This window comes from Odontesthes bonariensis, chromosome 7 (genome assembly GCF_027942865.1).
Source record: "Odontesthes bonariensis isolate fOdoBon6 chromosome 7, fOdoBon6.hap1, whole genome shotgun sequence".
Lineage (NCBI taxonomy): Eukaryota > Metazoa > Chordata > Actinopteri > Atheriniformes > Atherinopsidae > Odontesthes > Odontesthes bonariensis.
In genome coordinates, this window is record NC_134512.1 from 9,763,341 (window position 1) to 9,784,671 (window position 21,331).

At 41.5% G+C, this 21,331-nt stretch overlaps 2 protein-coding genes across 5 annotated transcripts in view; one reads left to right on the plus strand and one right to left on the minus strand.

Moving 5' to 3' along the window:
- Positions 1–79: 79 nt before the first annotated feature.
- Positions 80–17,270, plus strand: nup205 (nucleoporin 205). Its single transcript, XM_075469383.1, has 42 exons — positions 80–137; positions 1,684–1,826; positions 2,003–2,174; positions 2,404–2,548; positions 2,688–2,847; positions 3,015–3,243; positions 3,402–3,566; positions 3,680–3,855; positions 3,955–4,071; positions 4,297–4,434; positions 4,548–4,698; positions 5,017–5,222; positions 5,352–5,534; positions 6,181–6,231; positions 6,599–6,808; positions 6,927–7,164; positions 7,263–7,452; positions 7,543–7,663; positions 7,785–7,866; positions 8,036–8,200; positions 8,311–8,435; positions 10,150–10,264; positions 10,469–10,618; positions 10,845–10,919; positions 11,081–11,238; positions 11,352–11,432; positions 11,786–11,977; positions 12,151–12,352; positions 12,446–12,544; positions 12,769–12,917; positions 13,075–13,266; positions 13,394–13,515; positions 13,839–13,971; positions 14,205–14,331; positions 14,484–14,557; positions 14,694–14,822; positions 15,042–15,168; positions 15,395–15,567; positions 15,835–15,964; positions 16,193–16,321; positions 16,459–16,535; positions 16,718–17,270. The coding sequence occupies exons 1-42, from the start codon at positions 110–112 to the stop codon at positions 16,868–16,870; spliced, it is 5,982 nt and encodes a 1,993-aa protein (XP_075325498.1). The 5' UTR covers positions 80–109; the 3' UTR covers positions 16,871–17,270.
- A 380-nt stretch (positions 17,271–17,650) lies between these two features.
- fgd4a (FYVE, RhoGEF and PH domain containing 4a) overlaps positions 17,651–21,331 on the minus strand; it is a 60,128-nt gene continuing 56,447 nt past the window's right edge. For all 4 annotated transcript variants that reach the window (XM_075469385.1, XM_075469384.1, XM_075469386.1 and 1 more), the window contains 3 exons: positions 20,440–20,577; positions 20,083–20,223; positions 17,651–19,994 (listed from right to left, as the gene is read on the minus strand). In XM_075469385.1, the coding sequence (XP_075325500.1) occupies positions 19,740–19,994; positions 20,083–20,223; positions 20,440–20,577 (534 nt within the window). In that variant the 3' untranslated portion in view covers positions 17,651–19,739. The remainder of the gene's footprint in view (positions 19,995–20,082; positions 20,224–20,439; positions 20,578–21,331) is intronic.

Here is a 21,331-nt window from a genome sequence, read left to right on the forward strand (position 1 = left end):
TTCAGTAACTTTTTAGTTGAAAAATGACCAAAGCCTTAGGGTATATCACATTTCAAATTTCAGACCGGCACACATCCGAAACCTGCTGTCCAAATTTTCTGAGTGTATCATGGCGGCGCAGATGGCGGTAAATTCGGGTAACAACGCTTTTTCTCACGTTGCAACTTAGTTTATTCTGTTTCCTTGAGTAGATTATTATCAATGTTACCTCCTTAATCACAGACGTTGCGTGTTTATTGGTAGTTTGTCTGTTATCGCATGTTTTGAGCATATGGGTTTGGCTTGAAGGGGGACGGGCTGTTGGGCTACTTTAGCCTAGCTTTGCCGGTGGCAAACAAACGTTAGATTAGCATGTGTTGGTCGGCAAACTCATTTCCTACCCAGCTCATTTCCACAATAAAACATAGTTTTAAATTAGTCCTTTTTGATGTGCTGAATTCTCCTTCTACAGTGCAGCACCTGACAGATGCCCCAGTTGACGTGCTGACTTATTTGGAAGTAAAACTGAAACTACCCAGAAGTAGCTTTGTATTTCTATTATGGTGCTACTTTTCAGTGAGAGGTTCCTATAGCAGTAAAGTCCCAGGCTCAAACTAGTCTCAATCTTGTTATCCTCCCGTTCCTGTGCAACAAATTGATGCAATTGTTTTCTTGTAATCAGCTTTGGCTCCTGAAGCCTTTCGTAGACGCTAATGCGATTGCAAGTAAATACATGTAAATGGGCAAACTTAAACTTAACTTACACAGAGACTCAGTTCAGACTGTGTGTAATTCTACATTAAGTATATAAGTACTCTGTTGTCTACTACAAAATCCACATGGTCGTCTGTCATCCGTTTATATGTATATGTCTCTATATCCCAAGTAGTAGTTATATTTTAACTGTCCAGGCCAAGACAGTTGGATAATACTGGATTATTTATCACATCAAGGATTAAATGTAGTGTATTGCCAAAACTCCACTGACTTGTGCAACAGCGTAATCTAGGTAAACATGCAAATAGGATTCAGCAATCACAACTTTAGCCCTTGGTCAGATTGCATGTCAGTATTCGTCCATGGTATACCCGAATGGGATTTTAGACAGCCTGGAAGGCCAGAGAAACACGTGGAATGTGCTTTGTACAAAACCTATCCAGTCCGAACACATTTGAGGTGGTTGATAATGCGATTTTAATCAGATGTCTACAGATGTGTTTGAATCTGGATGCTCGGTGGCTCAGACTGGATTTTAAGATGTATTTTGTGACACAACCAGCACATAATGCTAGTCAATAAATGTAGGACAATGGAAGCGCTGAGCAGATTTCATGCTGTTACCTGTTATCTGTAGAGTGCTGTGGGAGAGCACAGGAAAATCACTTAATCAGTGTTGACACATTGTTCATGACATCTGTCATTCCCACAGCCGCCTTTGCGAATAGATTAAAAATGTTCAGACACAAATCTGATCTGATTTGTAGGTAAATACAAGACAAACAATCTGTTTTGAAAAGTAGATTAAAAAGGCAAATGATTTCCCTGCTGTCTGAACAACACCTTCCTTACACTTGTACTTGTTGGTATTGGTAATGTAATGAAATGATTGCACAGAACACATGAAGGAAGTCAGAAAAGAGATCTTATGAAAGCCTTTTTTTTTTTTTTTTTTTTTTTTTTTTTTTTTTTTTTAAACTACCTCAGGAGCCAGTCTGTGGGGGCCACTGAAAGAGCTATGGGAGACAGTAGATGGAGCTGTGTTGAGGAGACAGCCGGAGAGTGTTCACCTAGTGGACCTGCAACTGAAGAAACACAAACCACACTTTCTCTCACTCTTCAAGAACCCGGTGAGATAACTTGCTACGAACTTTTCTGTTGTAAACACTGTTTTATATATGAATGATCGAGGCATTTCGTCCTACATTGTGTTACCTATATTTCCCAGTGTCTGCAGACAGATGCATTGTTACGTAGGTTGTCTTCTGAGGCTCTCTCAAATGTATGATCTTCTCCTAACTTGTAGCCAAAGAGTGCAGAGCAGAGAGAGAAAGTACGCAGAGCCAGCACAGAAGGCATCGCCATCCAAGGTCAGCAGGGTTCACGGCTCCTTCCAGAACAGCTTCTGACAGAGGCCTTCATCCTCAGTGATCTATTTGACATCGGGGAGTTGGCAGCGCTGGAACTCCTTTTGGCAGGTAGAGTAGAGATATTAAAAAAAAAAAAAAAAAGACTTGACCTGAGAGCAAATTTATAAAGAAAGGTTTATGCATTATATTATATACAGCTGCCCGATTTTAATGATGGATGTTTTGTTTTTCTTGATCAAATTCACGATTTGGAGGCAAAGCCTTGTGGGACATTCAGCAGCACAGTCATTTACATATAACACAATGAACAACACTGAATGCGCCTGTTTTTCCCCAGGTGAACAACAGCAGCCCCATTTTCCAGGCCTGACACGAGGTCTGGTGGCTATATTACTCTACTGGGATGGAAAGCTTTGTGTAGCTAACTCTCTGCGCACACTCATCCAGTCGCGCCATGGCAAGACCTTCACCTTGGATTTAAGGTAATGATTCTAGTAGTTAATTGGACAATGACAAGTGCTTTGGAAGGCTGCCATGATGAGGTTGTTATTGTCAAGAGGAAATATCTCATATATGGAGAAATATTTTGATTAAAATTCATTGTCTCGTTCTCTCTGTCAGTGGAGAGCTGGTGGCTCTGACAACACGTTTTACAGATGAGTTGATGAGCCAAGGACTGACCAAACGCATCCTGACCTTGGTGTCAGAAATAAGTGTGACACGAGAGTTCGAACGGCTGCAGAAGGAGCGTGGTCTGGGAAATGAAAAGCACAGGAAAGAGGTGGGAGCAAATCTCTTGTATTGATTGGAAACAAAATAGTTATCAGCAGAATACATTTGTTTTCACTGTTCCATTAAGTTTCAGCTTGCAGATGAAGTAAAACTATTGATTGAAGAGATAGACCGAGGGGAATTTAGGCCTGATTTTCTTTCCACCTCTGTCGCCAGGTCTCTGACCTCATCAAAGAATGCAGACAGGCACTGGCAGACAGCCTGTTTTCATGGACCTGCCAATCACCGTTGACTAAAGATGACACCCTGGCTCTCATTGGCCATCTGGAGACAGTGACAGCTCAAGCTGATGGCTCATTGGATAGTGTGAATCTTGCTCTGGTTATGGCGCTGCTCTACTGCTTGGACGTCAGCTTCATAGAGCAGGGAACTGAAGATAGAGAAGGTTAATGGATGGTTAATGGATGTTTATTAGTTTTTCATTTGTTTAAGTTGCTTTTTATGTCCTTTAAAAACAAACTACTTATGGCTCTTAGTTTGATAGTTGCCGCTCTTTTGTTTTTACAGATATAAAGTAATTGTTTTTATGTTGTTTTCTTGCAGATCTTCTCCAAGCACTGCCGTTGCTGACGGAAAGGCAGTATGTGTCTGCAGTACACAACCGTCTAATGGACGGCCAACCATGGAAGCTTCCAGGGTTGCAGGCTGTGTGTCGCCTGGCGTGGGCTCTGTCCCTGAGAGTGCTTTCCCAGCTACCGCAGGGCTCAGGTAACTTGTATTTGTTGGATGTGCATTAAAAATGCCTTGCTGCTGTTTAAAGGTCAGTCCACAAAGATCGTAACCATTTAATTTAGATTTATGTGTTTGTGTGTGTTGTGCAGCCCTTGTTGAGTTCACTGAAGCAGATGAGGCCCTGGCTGACCAGGCGCTTCTGGGAGATGTCTTCCTGTTCATGAAGGAGGGAATATTGGGATGTGAGAGTTTTCCCCAGGAGGAATTTTTCATCCGGCGCCTCCATTCGCTCATCACAGACTTCCTTGCACTCATGCCAATGAAGGTTCGTGTTCACTTTTAATTGATTAAAGAGTTGACTCGTGAATATACTGTGGTGTCGACTTATAGAAATCAGGCAAAGTTAAAACATGTTTTTCTACAGGTGAAGCAGCTCCGTAACCGCGCTGACGAGGATGCCCGGCTGGTGCACATGTCTCTACAGATGGACAGCGAGCTTCCATCGTCTTTGAGGAAGGACTTGGATCATCTCATGGTCCTTGTAAGTCTTTTTAACATATTTGTTAAAATCCTCATCAGTGACCATCATCCTTTAAGGCTATAAATACTAAAAGTTACACACAAAGCCAGCTGCTGATTGCAGGACTGAAATAGGTTTTAGTTCTTCAATGAACAGCATTAAAGCAAAGGGTAGCAAAAGTACTGAAGCAAAATGCCGCAGTGGCCTCTCATTTTAACATTGTCACACCATTGATTTGTGTTTTAGATTGGGGAGTTTTACAGTAAGGACCCATTTGGGCTGGAGCTGGGTCTGGAGTTCTGGTGTCCAACAGAATCTCTCCAACACACCTCACTGCAGGGATCCTACCTGGGAATGAACCTGCAGAGGCCTCCTCACAAACAGGTTCCGTCCCTATTTTTCTGGAGCCACGTTTCCGACGAGCAATTTGATTGTGCCGACGTCAAGAATTTGAGAAAGATGCTGTGAATGTTTTTTTTGCTTGTTCTGTGATGCAGGTGGTTCTGTCAAAGTTTGTGCGTCAGATGGGAGACCTTCTGCCCTCCACCCTTTACATTCCTTATCTCCGCATGCTAAAAGGCCTCGCCAATGGTCCACAGTGTGCTCACTACTGCTTCAGTCTGCTTAAAACAAATGGAGCTACACACAGTAAGATCATACCATTACCCTCACATGAACAATTTCATAAATACATTTTCTAACATAGAGAAAAAAACTATTTTTCACATTCATGAAAGAAATTATTATTCAATTATTTGATGCTGAAATTGCACTTTTGGCATAAAGAAATTGATTATGTTGTGGGGCAAATTCATACAATTACATTGTCAAGTATTTTGTTGAATTATTTTTCAAATGGAGTGTTATAATAAAAAGAGATTAAGTAACAACAATATAAAGTGAAAAAGCTTGTGGTGAAATACGTATCTAAATGAATAACGGATAACTTCTTGTACACGTGTGCAGGTGACAGCATCCAGGGAGTCTCAGGCAGTCCTGTGTCATGGGAACATTTTTTTCACTCCCTCATGCTCTACCATGAGAACCTGCGACGAGACCTCCCCAATCCAGACGCAGCTCACTACCGCCACCCACCACTTAGGGGCATCACCCAAAGAGAGCTGGATGGGCTAACTTCATTTTTGCAGTTACTCACCACCATCATTACATGGGTATGGCACAACATGCAGCAAGGATAATGGCCACATTTAATTTTGTGCTTATATTACCGTAGTCTTGGTGTATAAGAACAATACAGAGTTATCAGTTTATTTATACATTTCTTTTCTTTTTCCTTTTAGAGTGAGAATGCTCGGCTGGCACTGTGCGAGCATCCTCAGTGGACCCCAGTTGTAGTGATGTTGGGGTTGCTGCAGTGCAGCATTCCACCCATCCTGAAGGCTGAGTTCCTGCACTGCCTGGCAGCCTTTGGGAAATCACCAGAGATCGCTGCTTCCCTCTGGCAGTCGCTTGAGTACACACAGGTAGGACTAAACGGTGTTGGTTGATTTTTATTCAGGGTGAAAAATGTGCCCTTTTTGATCAGTTGACCTGAAATACTTGAATATGGAAAACTTGCGTTGAGTGTGCAAGCGAGACCAACATAAATGACTTTTTTTTACTGATTATAAGACGTACTCTTCTTGTGAGAATTCCTTTGTGAGGATATAAAACACTTAAAAGAGTTGTTTTGGGGAAAAAACACACGTAGATCCCATTAATCTAAAAAGGATGACTTCATTTTCTTAATGCACTTCTTCTATTTTGTCCTTTTTCTTTTAACTTAAAACAGCACATTAGTCTTTGCCAGTAAATGCTAATCCATGTATGGAGTGATTTGAAGTAACTGATTGAAAGACATTCTCGATGTTTTTGCTTTTGTTTATGATTTGATTGGTGTTAATGAATTTCATGCTTCTTAATTAGACTGAAAATAAATGAGAAACTTAATTAGATTAAACTAATGATGAAACATTAAACATGTTTAGTGTAGATTCAGACTTGAAAACCCTCCCCCTCAAAGATGCCTTTATACTAGTTCTAAAATACTTGAATGTTTTATGCTTGACGGTCCTGTCGGGTATTTCGTGTCCAAATGACGTCTTTGTAACTCCTTTTCCTGAACCACAGGTCCTTCAGACAGTTCGTGTCCCTGGACAGAGGCAATCTGCTGGAATTGAAGTGAGTCTTTCTTCTGAAAGTGATGCTAGATTGTCAATATCCAACCGAGTTGAAAGTTCTAATTTTTCAGTCTCTCAGTGTTTCCTCTCACCCAACCTTTTTATGACTTTTTCCAGTTGCCTCAATCATTGTTTGTTCATTATGACTAAAACAGAATTATTGTGGATCCAAATGAGAGTGATGTTTAAGTGGGCATTAAGTGCTATTTTGTGGGAAAGTGAGTGCTTAGCATAATTCACTTTTTTTTTTAAGGATTGCATAAATGAAAGAAACTGACTTCCGGCTGTGATAATCATCTTGTTGAGGCGCATGACCTGCAAGGAGGAGAACATTTGACAAACTTTGATTTGTTTTTCTTGGTTTTCAGGTCGAGCTGAATGAGATTGAGTCAAGCAGTGAGGAATACCCACTGACACGAGGCTTCTGTCACCTCATCAGCACGTTGGTTGAGAGCAGCCAGCCCGTTAATTTGGGGGCAGGGCTTCGCGTGCCGGGCTTTCAGCCCTACCTGAACTTCTTGCGCGACTCTGTATTCCTCTCTTTCCCCACCAGAGCATATCGTCGTGCAGCTGAGAAGGTAAACCTCTGTTCTTTTTTCAAAGTGTCAGCATGTAGCTTAAACATGCATATATTCGCTTTTACCTTCATGAATACCTGTTCATTTACGTCCCCTTGATTTGTTTGCCATCTCTCAGTGGGAGGTTGCTGATTCCGTGCTTGAAGTGTTCCACAAGCTGCTGCGGGACTACGAGCCCCAGCCATCAGACTTCATTCAGGAGATGTTGGAGCTGCAGGGTGAGCAGATCCCGGCGCACAAACCCCCCGGGCACAGCATCATGTTCCACCTGCTTAATGACTCGCCCATGCTGGCACTCTGCCTGAGCCTACTGGAGGAGGGTGTACGCCAGCTGGATGCTTATGCATCCTTCCCTGGTGAGAGAACATATTCTGCTGCTGTCAGAGTAATACAGAAGGTTAAATATGTGTGTGCAGTTTTTCTGACAGCGCAGTCCATCACTCTTCCCCTACAGGTAAAAAGCACTTGGAGTCAGCAGTGTTACACTGCCTGTGTCTTCTGGACTTGGCTCTGCAGAAGGAAGTTGTGTTCATGGACCTCCTCAGGGAGAGCCAGGCCTCCATGCTGGTGTCTCCCCTGGAGCAGCTCCTCCAGGGGGTCAGCCCTCAAACCAGAAGAGCCGATCACATCGTTAATATTGCCAGGTATGAGCATCCCATATAAGGAGGAATTAGGGTACATATTTTTGTTGAGTCAGTCCTGTCTTAATGGTGAACCTGATTTGTCTCTGGCAGGTATCTTTACCACAGTAGCTCAAATCCAGAGGCTGCTTTTCAGAGTGCCAAGATTCTGCGTCGCATTGCCAAATACCCCAACATTCAGATCAGGCTGGTGGGAGATTTCACACACGACCAGGTATGTGAACTTCTACCGAGTTTCAAAGCTACCGGTATGAGTTGGTAGCAGATTTCAGGCATTTTGAAGGTATGTTGTACAGTCTGTAAGAAGCAGAAATCCATTTTTGTTCGTCCTTCAGGCTGTGAGTGACAAGCTTATGGCTGGCTTTGTGGAGTGTCTGGATAATGAAGAGGCAGAGGAAGGAACAGAGAAAGGAGATGGTGAGACAGTTATTCCTCATTTATTGCTTGTTATAATATCTTAAGCCCTACCATCTACTGCATTTGACCTAATTTGATTCCTGCCATTTTAATTCTGTAAAGTTTTGTATCTAAACTGTGACACTCAAACTCACCTTCCTCATTTTGAACAATCTTGTTCAAACTTTAGACTTAGATCAGCAAAAGAAAGTGTCAAGAATCCGACATGAGACCCAGATCCACATCTTGAACCTACTCATCACCTCCTTGGAGCTGAAGACTCCCAATCTGGCCCTTTACCTTTTGGGGTATGAAGTCAAGAAGCCTGTGTCTTCAACTAACCTCCAGGACCCGGGTGAGGGTTTCATTTTTATGTTGTTTCCAATGGTTGTTGGGTTAACTGAATAAGGAAACAAATCGTGAGAACATTGTGTCTTAGGTAACACTGTGTCCTGTCTGTTCCAGGTGTGTTGGGATGTCCGCGTAGCTGCCTGCATGCCATCCTTAGTCTGCTTCAGAGAGGCACTGAGAAGCGATCAGGGCCTGTACTCACACAGCAGGCTCCACACCTGGCTGAGCTCTGCTACCAGGTAATAATGGAATAAGGTGCTTTGATGTGGAAATCACTATATTTACACATGAAGCATAGTAGCAGTTTTTTTTTTTTTAAATCTATAGAATTATTGGGCCTCATGCAAGAACATTTTCGTATTTTTATTCTAAATTTCTCTTATTTTTTTCGTATGAAGGTCTCATACGAACGCGCCACATCAGATTAAACAAACGCTCTTAAAGGTAGGGTAGGAGATCCTGGATTTTGAGTCCAGCGAAGCTGCATTTTGAAAATACACAGGTAAAAAGTCCCAACCCTTTTCTTCACTTTCCCCCCGAAGGCACGCCTCTAGAGTACATAAACGTGCACGAGCGCTGTTCTGACAGCAAGCATCGATCGTTGCCGTATTTAGTATTTAGTATATGATAACTTTATGTTTACCGGTATAATGCTAGGTGCTAGCCAAGCTGGCTCTAGTTTAGCTTCCTGCCAAGCTTCTGGACGCGTAATTCGTTTACGGAGTAGGGTACGCGCACAGGGGGAAGGAGGGGGAGGGAGGAAAAGATTGCAGTTTGATAGACGGCATCAGAATCCTATCATTGTGAACGGTCCGTTCACAATGATTGGATACTGTTTTTCCTAGATTGTACGTTCTAGAGGCCACTAAAACTTTTCATATTTGTGTCAAAACTTTTAATTAATTGGTTGCAATGGGGGTGTGAAGAGTATTTCAAGCAATATGTAAAAAAATGTTCCAGAAAAAGATCCCCTACCCCGCCTTTAACTTTGGAAAAAGTGTGTAAACGACCTGCGTAAATGATGAATCCCACCCGTGCGTATTTAAGGGGCACGTGCACGAGGGTGGTAAATTTGCATACTCCACGCCCAAAATAATACCATATAAGGCTGTGCTTCCTCGCTCCTGTGCCAGGAAGTGTTGAGTGTTGAGTCATGAGAATGACATCAAGGCGCAAAAAGAACAACTTTACGGGCTCTGAGACTGAAGTTCTGCTTTCAGAGATCCAAAAAGGAAAATCTGTCATTTTTACCAGTGTCAGCAGTGGAATTATGGGACCTGCTAAGGCGAAGAAATGGGAAGCAATTACGAGTGCTGTTAATTCGTTGTCACCTGTAGTTCGTAATGTCACCGAAATAAATTAAAAAAAAGAAATGGTGTAATATGAAAATAGCTTTAAAAAAAAAAAAACATGTCGCCATGGGCAGGCGGTCAATGACTGCAACTAAAGCCGTGCAATCAGTTGTTGCCTCATCATGATGGCACTTTGATGGGACGGTCCATGAGGGGGGTCTGCTGCCACCACACCTTCTGGTCTGCCTGGGCTGGTTCAGGTTGTAGGAGACCCTCATTCTTGGCAATATTGTGCAAATCTGGCATGCCTTCTCTGGGCTATAGAGCAGAATAATGTCAGCATCATTATGGGGTATAATTTATATATTTATTTATGTTTGCTTCAAAGTAATTAAATATACAATCCATTAGTCAAGCAAACTTGATTGGAATAACAGCGGACTATTTTACGAATCGACAGGTCTGGATCACTTGTAAATTCTGTTCGTACCTGAAAGAAAACGTAAAATACGAAAAGATTGGTGAATGCTCAAATTCTCTTAAATCACTCGTACGTAGGATTTAAGAACAAATCTGTGCGTACGAACGGTTCTTGCATGAGGCCCAATGTGTTTATAGTTCAGTGTGTGGACTTTATCTGACACTTTTCCTCCCCTATCAGGTGATCTACCAGCTGTGTGCTTGCCCAGACACATCTGGACCCACCATGCGCTATTTGAGGACCAGCCAGGACTTCCTGTTCTCTCACTTGCAGCACTTACCCTTCATCCTACCAAGTGAGTGCAAAATCCGTGCTGAAATAATACAAACATTTCAGCAACAGTGAATGAAAAGGTTAAAACAAAAGAGGCCAAAAAAAGCACCTTTTGATGCTATTCTTGGTGAGAGTATATGATTAGTGGGGGGAGAATGCATCCTAAACTCCGAAGTGACAGTAATTGTCCTGTCATTACGTTCTGTATGCTCTATTATCTCCTCAGGTAACCAGATTGCTGCCCTATCCCAGATGTCTTGGCTCATGAAAACGGCTGCAATCGAGCTGAGGGTGACTTCTCTAAACCGGCAGCGTTCACATACACAACGCCTCGTCAACCTCCTGCTGGATGACCAGCCACACACTCAGCATGCGGGTACGGTATTGTCAAAGTTAGGTTTATCAGAACTCCAACGATAAATGATGAACATTTTTTTTTTATTTTTTTATTATGAAATTAAGTTTGGACTTGATTTAATGCTCAAAGGAAACCTAAGTTTGAAATGTGCCAAAACGCCTGACATTTGCATCCAAAATCACTATCACTACGCAGCAAAAGTGTGTGAATGTGTGGACCTAAAGAGCTTCATTTTTTTGTCTAGCTGATGGAGAATCGGGCATGGAAGAAGAGACCAGATCAGTCAGTGGTTTCCTGCATTTTGACACAGTCTCTAAAGGTTTGTAGCACTTTAGTCCACATTGATTTCAAACAGGACAGTACAGTTAACACTGAGCACCTCTTTGGACACCCGATAACTTTCTCATTCGTGTAAGCTGTCATTTAAAGGTGTGTTATTTTAAGAATTTGACCATGTTGTCTTTGACTTCACACCATCAGTGCGCAGGAAGTTGCTGAGTGTGCTTGATGCAATTGAGTTCAGTCAGGATATGCCTGAGCTGCTGCAGCTGGATTTCTTTGAGCGCACTCAAATAGAGCAGGTGATTTCCAACTGCGAGCACGTCAATGAACAAGGACACACCGTGTGCAACGTTAAGGTGGGTTTCTGGACAGAAAGTGTCAATTTCCTTTCTCTGCCACGTTGTTTCAAAAACTGTTTTTGAGTTTTTTATCTTCTGCTGATTCCTTTTTCTTCTAATTTTCCCCCCAGTTGCTTCACAGAGTGTTGGTCGCTGAGGTCAATGCTCTGCAAGGAATGGCAGCAATTGGACAGAGGCCCCTGTTAATGGAAGTGAGTGAGCTATAGCTAATGGGATGTTTTGTAGTTTAATGGGCTAAGATTTTAAGATCTTAAATTGGATCCATAGGCTTAAACTCAACTCTTATTTACTTCCGGTCAGTAAACGCATTGGGCTGCACAATGTTAGGAAAACATGCAGTATGGTTGGTTAGCTGTGAAACATGCACAAAAGCAAAGCTTGCTCTAAATGAAATGCCCTCATTAATACACTTGTGCTTGTCCTATCTCGAGTGAAATATCTTTGCGATGTTGATATTGCCGATCGTGATATTGCGCATGTTTATGTTACGATAACAAAATGTTTTTTCTATTAGCAATTTTCATCCTTTGGTATATTCTTGTAGGAGGTGAACTCGATCCTGCAACAGGTGGTTGAACGTAACCGCGTCCGTCGGAGTCTCAGTGCAAAGCGACATGCGCTGCAGTCCTGGAGGAGCCTCGTGGAGACGCTGCTGACCGCCTGCCCAGCTGATCTTATACCTGCTGATGATAGGCAGCTCATTATCAGAGACTTACTTCTGGATCTGCACGATAAGGTTGGTGATGATTTTTGAACCAGGAATGTACCCGAGTGTAGCAATAATAACCAAATAGACATTCTATTGTTTTTTTCAGATAATGACAATAAAAAGAAACTGTTTTGTATTAGCTGTTATTTTGTGCTTTTTATATATATATATTGAACCAGTGAAATTGTAACCAACTCTAGGTATTATCGGAGGAAGCAGCAGGAGAGTTGATGCCCATTGTTGCTGGTGCAGTCTTCACCCTGACAGCCCACCTCAGCCAATCAGTGCTGTCTGAGCAGCAGCAGGGGATGGGGTCAGAAACATCTTCAGGCTTCGCCTCCATTGCCAACTCAGCCCTTCACCTGATCCTCCGCAAGCTGCTGGACTTTATCCTTTGCACTGGTTGGTGATTACTTAAAGTCCCTTTGACTCATGAATCCATGTTTTCTTATCCGACATATTGAAAGGAAATATTATGTCTTTAACACCCATTAGGAGGTGGATACCAGCGTCTGCGTGCTCACCTGTACGGCTCTCTGCTGTACTACCTGCAAATCGCTCAGAAACCTGAAGAACCAGACACTCTGCAGATGGGTAAAACACACAAAGACACATATCTCTTATTCTAAAGTTTATGTTATCAACTTTGTATCCATAGTGTGGACTTCTTGTTATAGTACAATTTGAATATTGCTGGTATTTTCTGACAAACATTGACGGAATAATATTCTTCCTGCAAGATTCCTTGGAAATTCCAAAAAAAAGTGTACAGATTTTTTTTTTTTTCTGGTTGGGTTAAATGAGTGAATCTCTTGCAGCAGGAAAAGCTATGTGGGAGCGTCTCACAGCCCCTGAAGATGGATTCTCCAAACTGCAGAGAGAAAACCTTGCGATTATTGAAAGTTATGGCAAGGCTCTCATGGAGGTTGTGTGTAGGGATGCCTGTGATGGCCATGAAATAAGCAGGGTAAGATCCAAATGCTTCCTGAAAGAAGGCGTGTTTATTCTGCTTCTTTCAGTCCCATACTAATATTTTTATAATGTTTTTTTTTTTTTTCCTGGAATATTGTTTATATCACATAATCCTGACTCTTTCCTTTATTCCTTGTCTTTATGTCTGTCAGATGCTGGCTCTGGCCGTGCTGGACCGTATCCTGTCAATAGATCGCCAGAGTCAGTGGCTGGTTTATGTATGCAACAGCGGCTACCTGCGCTCGTTGGTGGAGAGTCTGAGACAGGATGATGCTGCCCTGCAGAGCTTGCTGACACCTCAGGCGCCACTCCTCAAACCACTTTACATCTATGAGAGCAAGATGGTGAGGAATTCATGAAATAGACACAGTTATGCGTATATTTTTTCCAGAAGCTCCAAAGGACCAGTAATGTCTGTCTTCTTCTTCAGTTCCGTATTATAGAGACACTAACTTTCCATTGTGTCTTCAGGCTCTTCTGACTCGTGTGGCTAAGACTGGTCAGGGAGCTGTAGAGCTGCTGCGCTGTGGGCTGGTGGCACAGCTGATTGAGTGTCAGGTGTTTGACATGGTACCCGATAGCGATTCACACAGGTAAGGATGAGAAACATTTTAGTGTTTTTGTGGAATTGGTCATTTAGAGAAAGGAAAGACATTTCCAACAAGTTCACCCTCAGGCCTGAATTCTGAATTCACATTTTTCACAAACAGAGAGGTTTTTTGCTGTGTTTTGTGATTTATAATTCTGCTCTAAAGCAACTAAATTAAAAGAAATGAAATCTTAATTGTGGACTGTAAATTCAGCCAACCGCCTTTTCCTCAATATTTAAATTTTTTTTTAATTTAATTGATTCCTCTCTTCCACGTGTACATTTCTGTGAAACTTTTCCTTGTGTGTCGTCCCATGTGGACTGCAGGGTGATGAGGGACCCATCAGGCTTCATCCCTACTCCTATGGACCGCTACCGGCAAATTCTTTTACCAACCTTGAGGCTCCTTCAGGTGATACTGACGTCCACCTCCATGAATCACCAGCAGGGGGCAGCACAGGTAAGCAAAAGATCTGTAAGATGCCTATCTTTTTGGGATTATTAGTTTTCCTGTGCATAGTTTAAATGTTAAGATGCTTTAGAGATTTTGTTTTGTGAGAAAGTGCTTTCTGTAACTGTAAAAGCCTTACTGATCCATGCCACATTTAATGGCTCATCGTCTGTTATGTGTTGGCTCACAAAAGCATATTAGGAATGAATGTGACTGTAGTTTACAAGTGTGCATCTGTGTAGGTTCTCCAGTGGCTGATAGTCCATGCAGACACCATTCAGTCCCTGCTGCGCTGTCAGGAGCTCAGTATGGGAGCTTTGCAGGAGCTCTCATTGTTGACTGGAATCATCAGTAAGACGGCTCTGCCAGGTATGGAGATAACGAATCGCATCACACTGAAAGCAACTCGCTTTTTAAAAAAATTCTCTTTGCTATAATCTTTAATTTTCAAGTCACCGAACCACATATTCCACAATTCAGTGACTCGGTTAGTGGTGTTCATTTTCTGCTCTGTCTCGTAGGTGTTCTTGAGATGGGTGGAGATATCAACAGTGGCGCTCTGATGGAGTTTCAGGGCCACATTACCAGATTCCAGGTCAGACAGTGCTCCCTGTTTGTATTTGAGGATCTTTCATTTTGTCCAACACCCAATCCTACATCTAATTTGCTACTAATATGTCCACTTTATAGTGTGGAAACTTCTCAGTTGATGAAAATCTCTTCTTTTGTAGCGTCTGTGTCTGTCCCTTCTTGGCCGTCTGGCGGGAAGTGAACGGGAGAGGTTGTTAAAGCAAGCTGAGATCTCTGCTCCCGGAGACTCAGCAGAACAGCGAGAAGAGATGGAAGTGGCCATGCAACAGGTTTGAAAAAAAATAGACTTATACTTATAAGATGTACTTATCACACATGCTGCCTGGTCTCTCTTTAAACACAAGGAGGTTACCAAGTAGTCAGCAGTGAAATGAATAGTGGCTAATAAAGGGAAAAACAAATTCAAAAAGATTTGTACCTTTTTAATCCTGATCAATCAACAGTTTTGAGCCAGTATTGTCCTTACTCATGATCTTCTCTGTCCCTAGGTGTGTGCTAACATCATGGAGTACTGCCACACCCTCCTGCTGCAGAGCTCAGCCCAGGCTCAGTTCAGCATCTGCCTCTTCAGCCCGTCAGGCAGCGAGCCAGCAGGCAGAGACGGAGGACGCGCCGGTCAGACATATTCTGTCTATATTTACATAAAAATGACATGACTCTTGTCCTCTTTCTTCGAAACAAGTCCTGCTTTCTACCTTTTAGGGATACTGTCCTCTTTTTGTTTTTCTTACTTTTAATTGCAGTGTTTACAAAATAGATCAGTTTAGAAATCGATAATCTTTTGTCACCCTTGTTTCTTTCTGTTTTAATCCACTCCTACTTGTTTTTTTGTTCTTTAAAGATCTCTCATCCACTCTGCCATCAATGGCTTACTCTCGGGTCCCTAGCCTGGGTTTAGTTCTGTATCTGCTGAAGAACAGTGCTGCAGATTTCTTCCGGTTCCACCAAAGTCACAGACAGAGCTTGGGCAAGCTTCAGAGCCTTGATCAGCTTCCTCCAGAGGAGCTCAAGGAGGTAACGATGGACTCTAATACTCAAATTATCACCACTCTTACAGTCATTACACAGAACTAGAAATTGAGTGCCTTCCACACATTCAAAGATACTCTAAACGTCTTTACCACCTCATATTCTTTACATGCATTGTCTACACTGAACCTCAAACCATTTGTAGGAAAAAGAAGAAAAGCATTTTTGACTTGAGAGTACATTAAACATTCTTGAGTTATGCACCTCACTGTTCTTTGTCTTCGGTTCCAAACACGTATTTTTTCTGTGTAGTTGTGCCAAGGCCTAGTGTCGGGCCCAGGAGGGGTGGAAAAAATCTCATCAGTCCAGAGGAGCTTGCTGGCCAAGAGACGATTGGTCCAACTTATCAACAACAGAGCCAAGCTCCTGGCCTTGAGCTCCTGTATCCTTTGGCCCTTCCAGGCTTAACTGTTTTCACAGGGCTAAAGGCATTAAATGTTTTAGTGACTTTTCATCTACCATAAGTTAGAAATCCACTTCCTTGCTCTTTTTCCATTGTTTGCCTCCAGTCTGCACTTTGTTAGCTGTATATTGTATGACTGTATGAGGGGCATACAGAGCTGCCATATCACAAGGTGCAGTGAGACCCCTTAACCCGCCTCTTCCTCAGATGTTATTGAGACCTGCTTATTTGTGTTGTGGCGCCACCTGGAGTACTACCTGTTGCACTGTACCCCCACTGACCCTAAGGATTCCCTATTGGCTGGAGCCAGTTTATTCAGATCCCGTCACACAGATGGTAAGAAAACATTTATCAAATGCAGACATGAGCCAGGAACGGGATCAATTTGCTGATAAAAGCAGACCTGACATAGCGAGCAGTTTGTAGACCTGGTGAAGACTGTCATGCCAACATTAACAATTTATTTTCCTCAGAGTCATTTGGCGGATTGCAGGGTAGTGGAAGTCGAGGACTTGGTCTGTCCCGAATCAGTCAACAAGACCTGGACCTGGTAAGCAATGGCTGGAAATGGCTTTAGCTAAATGTGCATCTTGCATACTTGGTGTGATACTTTTTTACGAAACGATTGCAACCTCAGATAAGTAAATCGTATTTTGTCAGTAACTGTTGCACCTCTACACCTACATTATTTCTGATCCATCGGTCTTGTGTTCTGGTTTTTTTTATGTTCAGCTGAAGAGCGACATGGCTGCAGGATTTGGGGAGGCTCTGCAGAGGAAGCTGGTGGACGTGGAGGGATTGTACAGCCAGGTCCGCTCTCGCTACACCTTTATCCAGGCCCTAGTTCGCAGGATCCGTGGCTTGCTCCGGCAGAACAAAAGCTGAAACAGACGCACGAATGCAAAGACTGGCCAAGACCCACATTTTCTAATTCTGAATGAATTGAAGCCTCTGCCATGTTCAAAACCAGAAAACAGAAGCTGAGTTCCATGTCTTCCGGCAACATCACTGGTTTTGTACCGACCGGCTCACTTCTTGACACATTTTGTGTTACCAATTCTAATTATGTCTACTAAATCTGTGGAAGCGGAGTTCTTTAAAGAAGTGAGAACATGCAGACTTGCTTGACACGTGTGATATTTTTACTTGCCAAGAAGAATTTGATATTCTTTAGTTTGGTCTGATGTCTTTTTCTTTTTTCTTTTTGTGAAAATAAATATTTTCTAAATCTCTGAAATTGTGTAGTTTAAGCATTTGGCACAATAAATAAAATACCCAAACAACACTGTTACTTAGCTGTGTTGTTCATAATGGAAGTCCCGGTCTGCTGACATTGACCTAGTGGAGGTTAGATTCTATCCATGTAGATTTAAATTTTTCTGGGTTTCCTTTTCACGTACTTTCTCAGTAATGTTGACCTTTTCTTACAAATAGCAAATGCGGACTTAACTTTACTGGCACGTCCTCTGGGCTGACTCATTGTGAAATTGTTTTCTTATCAGCAGAAGCAAAACAAGGAACCAAAACAAGACACCATTTGTGAAAGTAGCACCACGGTGTCTAAAAGTAGTGACCAGAGATACGAGTGGTTTGACATGCTGTTAAATACATTTTAGACAAAGTCTTTCTTGCACCAAACAAACCGCCTTCACAAATAATACTGAATCTCATTTCATTTTTTTATTTTTCGAAGGTACACTTTTTAGACTGTAAAGTGCGTATATTCTCAAACCTTTGGGGCGGGGATGAGAGGAGACATAAAAATCTGGATTTACATTCAGATCTAACAAGTTTTGTGCTCTCTTTTTAATTTATTTGAATACTGAGAAGAGGAAAGTTCAGGGAGATGAGGCTGAAGTGAGCAGAGGGATGAAGACGCTCACTGTGGAAAATATAGGCACATTTCTCCTCAGTCTATCCAGCACTGTTGGTAATCGCTGTTACAAAGGAAAGAAAAATAGGATGCACTTCTTAGTTAACAGGGAATGAGCAAATTTGTGCTATGCTCAACAATTCATGCTTGCCTTACTATATAAATTACTTTAAATAAAATTAGTTACAGCATTAAAAACATTTACATTTGTTGCACCAGCTTGCTATGTTTGATTGTGTTGCATTTGCATCTGAAGAAGAAAAAGTCCATCACATGAAGATAATGATGATCTTCGCTCATCTCTGTTCACGTGAGGTTTGACTGTCCTCGAGCAAACATCATCAGTTATGTCACATTTTAGAATACGTGATTGCCATTTCAATGCAAACAGCACTATACCAGGCAAATGGATTGGATAAAGAACAAAACAATAAATAAACACTTTGGATTTTGCAATATTGTTAACTACACCTTTAACCTTTCAGCATCACTTTGAGAGAGAGTAAAAAAAAAAGTGCCATTAAAAGGTGTATGAATATTATTTCCCAGATTCTAAAGTTAAATATTTTAATAAACTTAGACATTGATCATATCTACCAAATATTAATTCATTTTCAGGATTATTATCCCTTTTGAAGAGAAATTCAACCTATCTAAAAAATTGTTCTTATGCGTATTGCTCACCCTAATCAATTGTATCATGTTTTCTGTCTTTGTGGTGAGTTTCTTAATGTCTAAGAAACAAAAGGGTCATCGTGACGCACTAATCTATTATAGTAAAATGGGTAATGGACTTGATGATGGCGGGATAAAACTTGTAAGGAAACTGCAATATCTTAATTGTTGAGAGTCGCTGTCACATTTGGAAACGGACACATTTGCCTGCTGTTGTGGGTAAAGTTAAAAATCAAGGAGCCAAACTGATGTGCAATCACATTTGTCAGATTAACGTAAGAAAACTGATCAGATATGCGATTTACTACATGAGCCAACAACACATTCATATTTGGTTGTATGTTAAACTCGCACAGCATATTGCCACTAAGGCAATTTTAGCCTCCACGCACTTTCAGACAGACAATCTTTTTCTTCAGAAAAGACCTTTTATCTTTATGTGCCAAAGCTGGTTTGATGGAAAAATAGTTCCTTTAGCTTACAAGAACACTCAATTTAACAGATTTTGCCAATATGCATCCCCAGCCTGTTTCTACTGTAGATTATAGAGGAGAGATAAGACCATCATTATAAAAGCATGTGATCGTTACTACAGCTTTGGAACCATCAGTTTAACCAAATAAAATGAAGAATACTGTAAATGCTTTACATCATACTTAGATTTTTTTGCTTTTTATAAAAACAAAGCACATGACTAATTTCTGTACATAAAACACAGAGGCTCCTTTAAAAAAAAAAGAAAGAAGTATACTGTACAAATACACAGAATTACAGCACCAGCAGACTTAGCTTGGGTTGCTTTTGTGTTTCGATTCACATCCTCAACAGGGCACTGCGTAAATCTGTGGTATTCCATGGGCACGAGCTCCATAAAGACTTCAGTTTGGGCTGTCTTTTTAGTGCCTGTTTAAGGGTAGGTGATGTATCCTGAGGAACCTCTGCTCTAGTGTTGATTGTACCAGAAATGTCTGTTAGAAATCCAGCACAGCTCTAGCAGAAGAAATTCAGGAAACAGCTAAGATAAAAGAGGGGGGCTTATCCAGCACTAATTGTTCCAATTGTCTTTAAGACTCAAGGGCAGAATGGAAAGTATGTTTGTATTTTGTGCATGCAGCACACATCTGCACATCCAATTTATCTTGAACAATCGAACAGCAGTTTGGATGCTGAAAAGTCTCACAGCAGTTTGTGTGTAGAAAACACTGCTTATGTGCTGTCAGAATTGGCTTCTTGTGTGTTGTTGTTGTCCAACATGTGGCTGCCATCAATCTGAGGCTGTTCTGGCATTTCTCCCTTCACGGCCAGTCGAATCACTTGAAGCCAGCGCTGCTTAAGCTCCTCATTGTCAGCAGTGAAGTTGTGGACAGACTTGGACTGGGAGAGGCGGAAGCTGGAACCCTGAAGGTCTGTGTCATCCACAGAATAACCCAGTAGGGGGATGGTACACAGGGCCTTCACATCCTGAGAGAAAGGGTGGAGAAGATAATGTCAAGACTGAAAAAATCATTTTACAGAAGCATATTTGGCATATACATTTCTGTTGCTTTACCTGTGGGGCTCCGTAGAGATAGAGCACCAGACATTCCTTCTCAGGGATGACACACCAAACCTTCTGCGAAAGTTTGCTTTTCTCAGAGTGCTGCAGGAAGCCACACACGATGCTGCTGTCTGTGAACTGACCTGCTTCGATCTGCAGAGAGAAAGACAGACACAAATCAGAGAAAAGGGTGTTATTCTGTTATATTTCTGATCATTTTCTCTTTTTCCACATCGAAAAAACCCAAAGTACGCTTAGCTAAAACTTATGCAGACTAACACAACATTCCTGCCTTCATGTGATGTTCAGCTTACATTTAAACTGTTTTACACTGAGACACTACATATACGTTACGTATCTAAGCATCACCTCAAGAATGCCTTTCTTCTTGCCCTCAGCGACCCCTTCTCCTGTCAGGAGGGAGAAACAGTCTCTGCAGACTTTGTTCACCTTGTTTCCATCATATTCAAGTGGCACCTTGTTGTCTGAGCATTTCCAGCACACCACCTGTAAGATTAAGTAAAGATTTCAATCAGTCACCCAGATATTATTTAGCAGGGCTGAGGGAGGTATTCATATTTTTTAGCTAAGTGAAAATACAACACCACCCTAATCTATTTTCAAATGGAACGCCACAGGAACGCCACAGAAGTCATTCCTGCCTTTGGCCATCAAACTGTACAATTCCAGTGTCTGACATTACTTCACCATGTGCAATAACCCGGTCATGTGCAATAACAATAATAATTAGCTACTGAGTAGCATTGTAAATACTGTTTATTGTATTTTTGTACATATCGATATTTTTATTTTTATTTTTTCCCCATCTTATTCTTATTAATCTTTTCTTTTTCCTGTAATGAGAGCACTGCAACAAAAGAATTTCCCGCAAGGGATTAATAAAGTTATTCTGATTCTGATTCTGATCTCAGTACACTAATATTGCTAATCTGTCATTGTTTTTTTTTTCCATAGCATTTTATTGTATTTGTGTCTCTTCGATTTTTCATCATTTTAATTGATGAATTAACTAAGCCATCTCAATGTGAACAGTAGAGGTTACAAAAAAGTGAAATCAGGAGGACGTTTATTTTTCTATCAAATATCAAAAACATTCCCCCACCCAAAAATTATGTGGATTAGAGAAACTTCCTTGTATTGTGCAGTCTTGAACAGTAAAATTGAAACGGTTTCTGCTAACACTGCAGTTTGTGTTAAAAAAAAAAAAAAAAAAAAAAAAAAAAGGGAGTCACACTTTCTT

Coding starts and splice junctions, on each gene's coding strand:
- nup205 (XM_075469383.1), top strand. CDS start 110: ATGGCGGCGCAGATGGCGGTAAATTCGG. Junction 3,567..3,679: donor CCAGCTACCGCAGGGCTCAG/GTAACTTGTATT, acceptor TGTGTTGTGCAG/CCCTTGTTGAGTTCACTGAA. Junction 14,558..14,693: donor GCCACATTACCAGATTCCAG/GTCAGACAGTGC, acceptor CTTCTTTTGTAG/CGTCTGTGTCTGTCCCTTCT.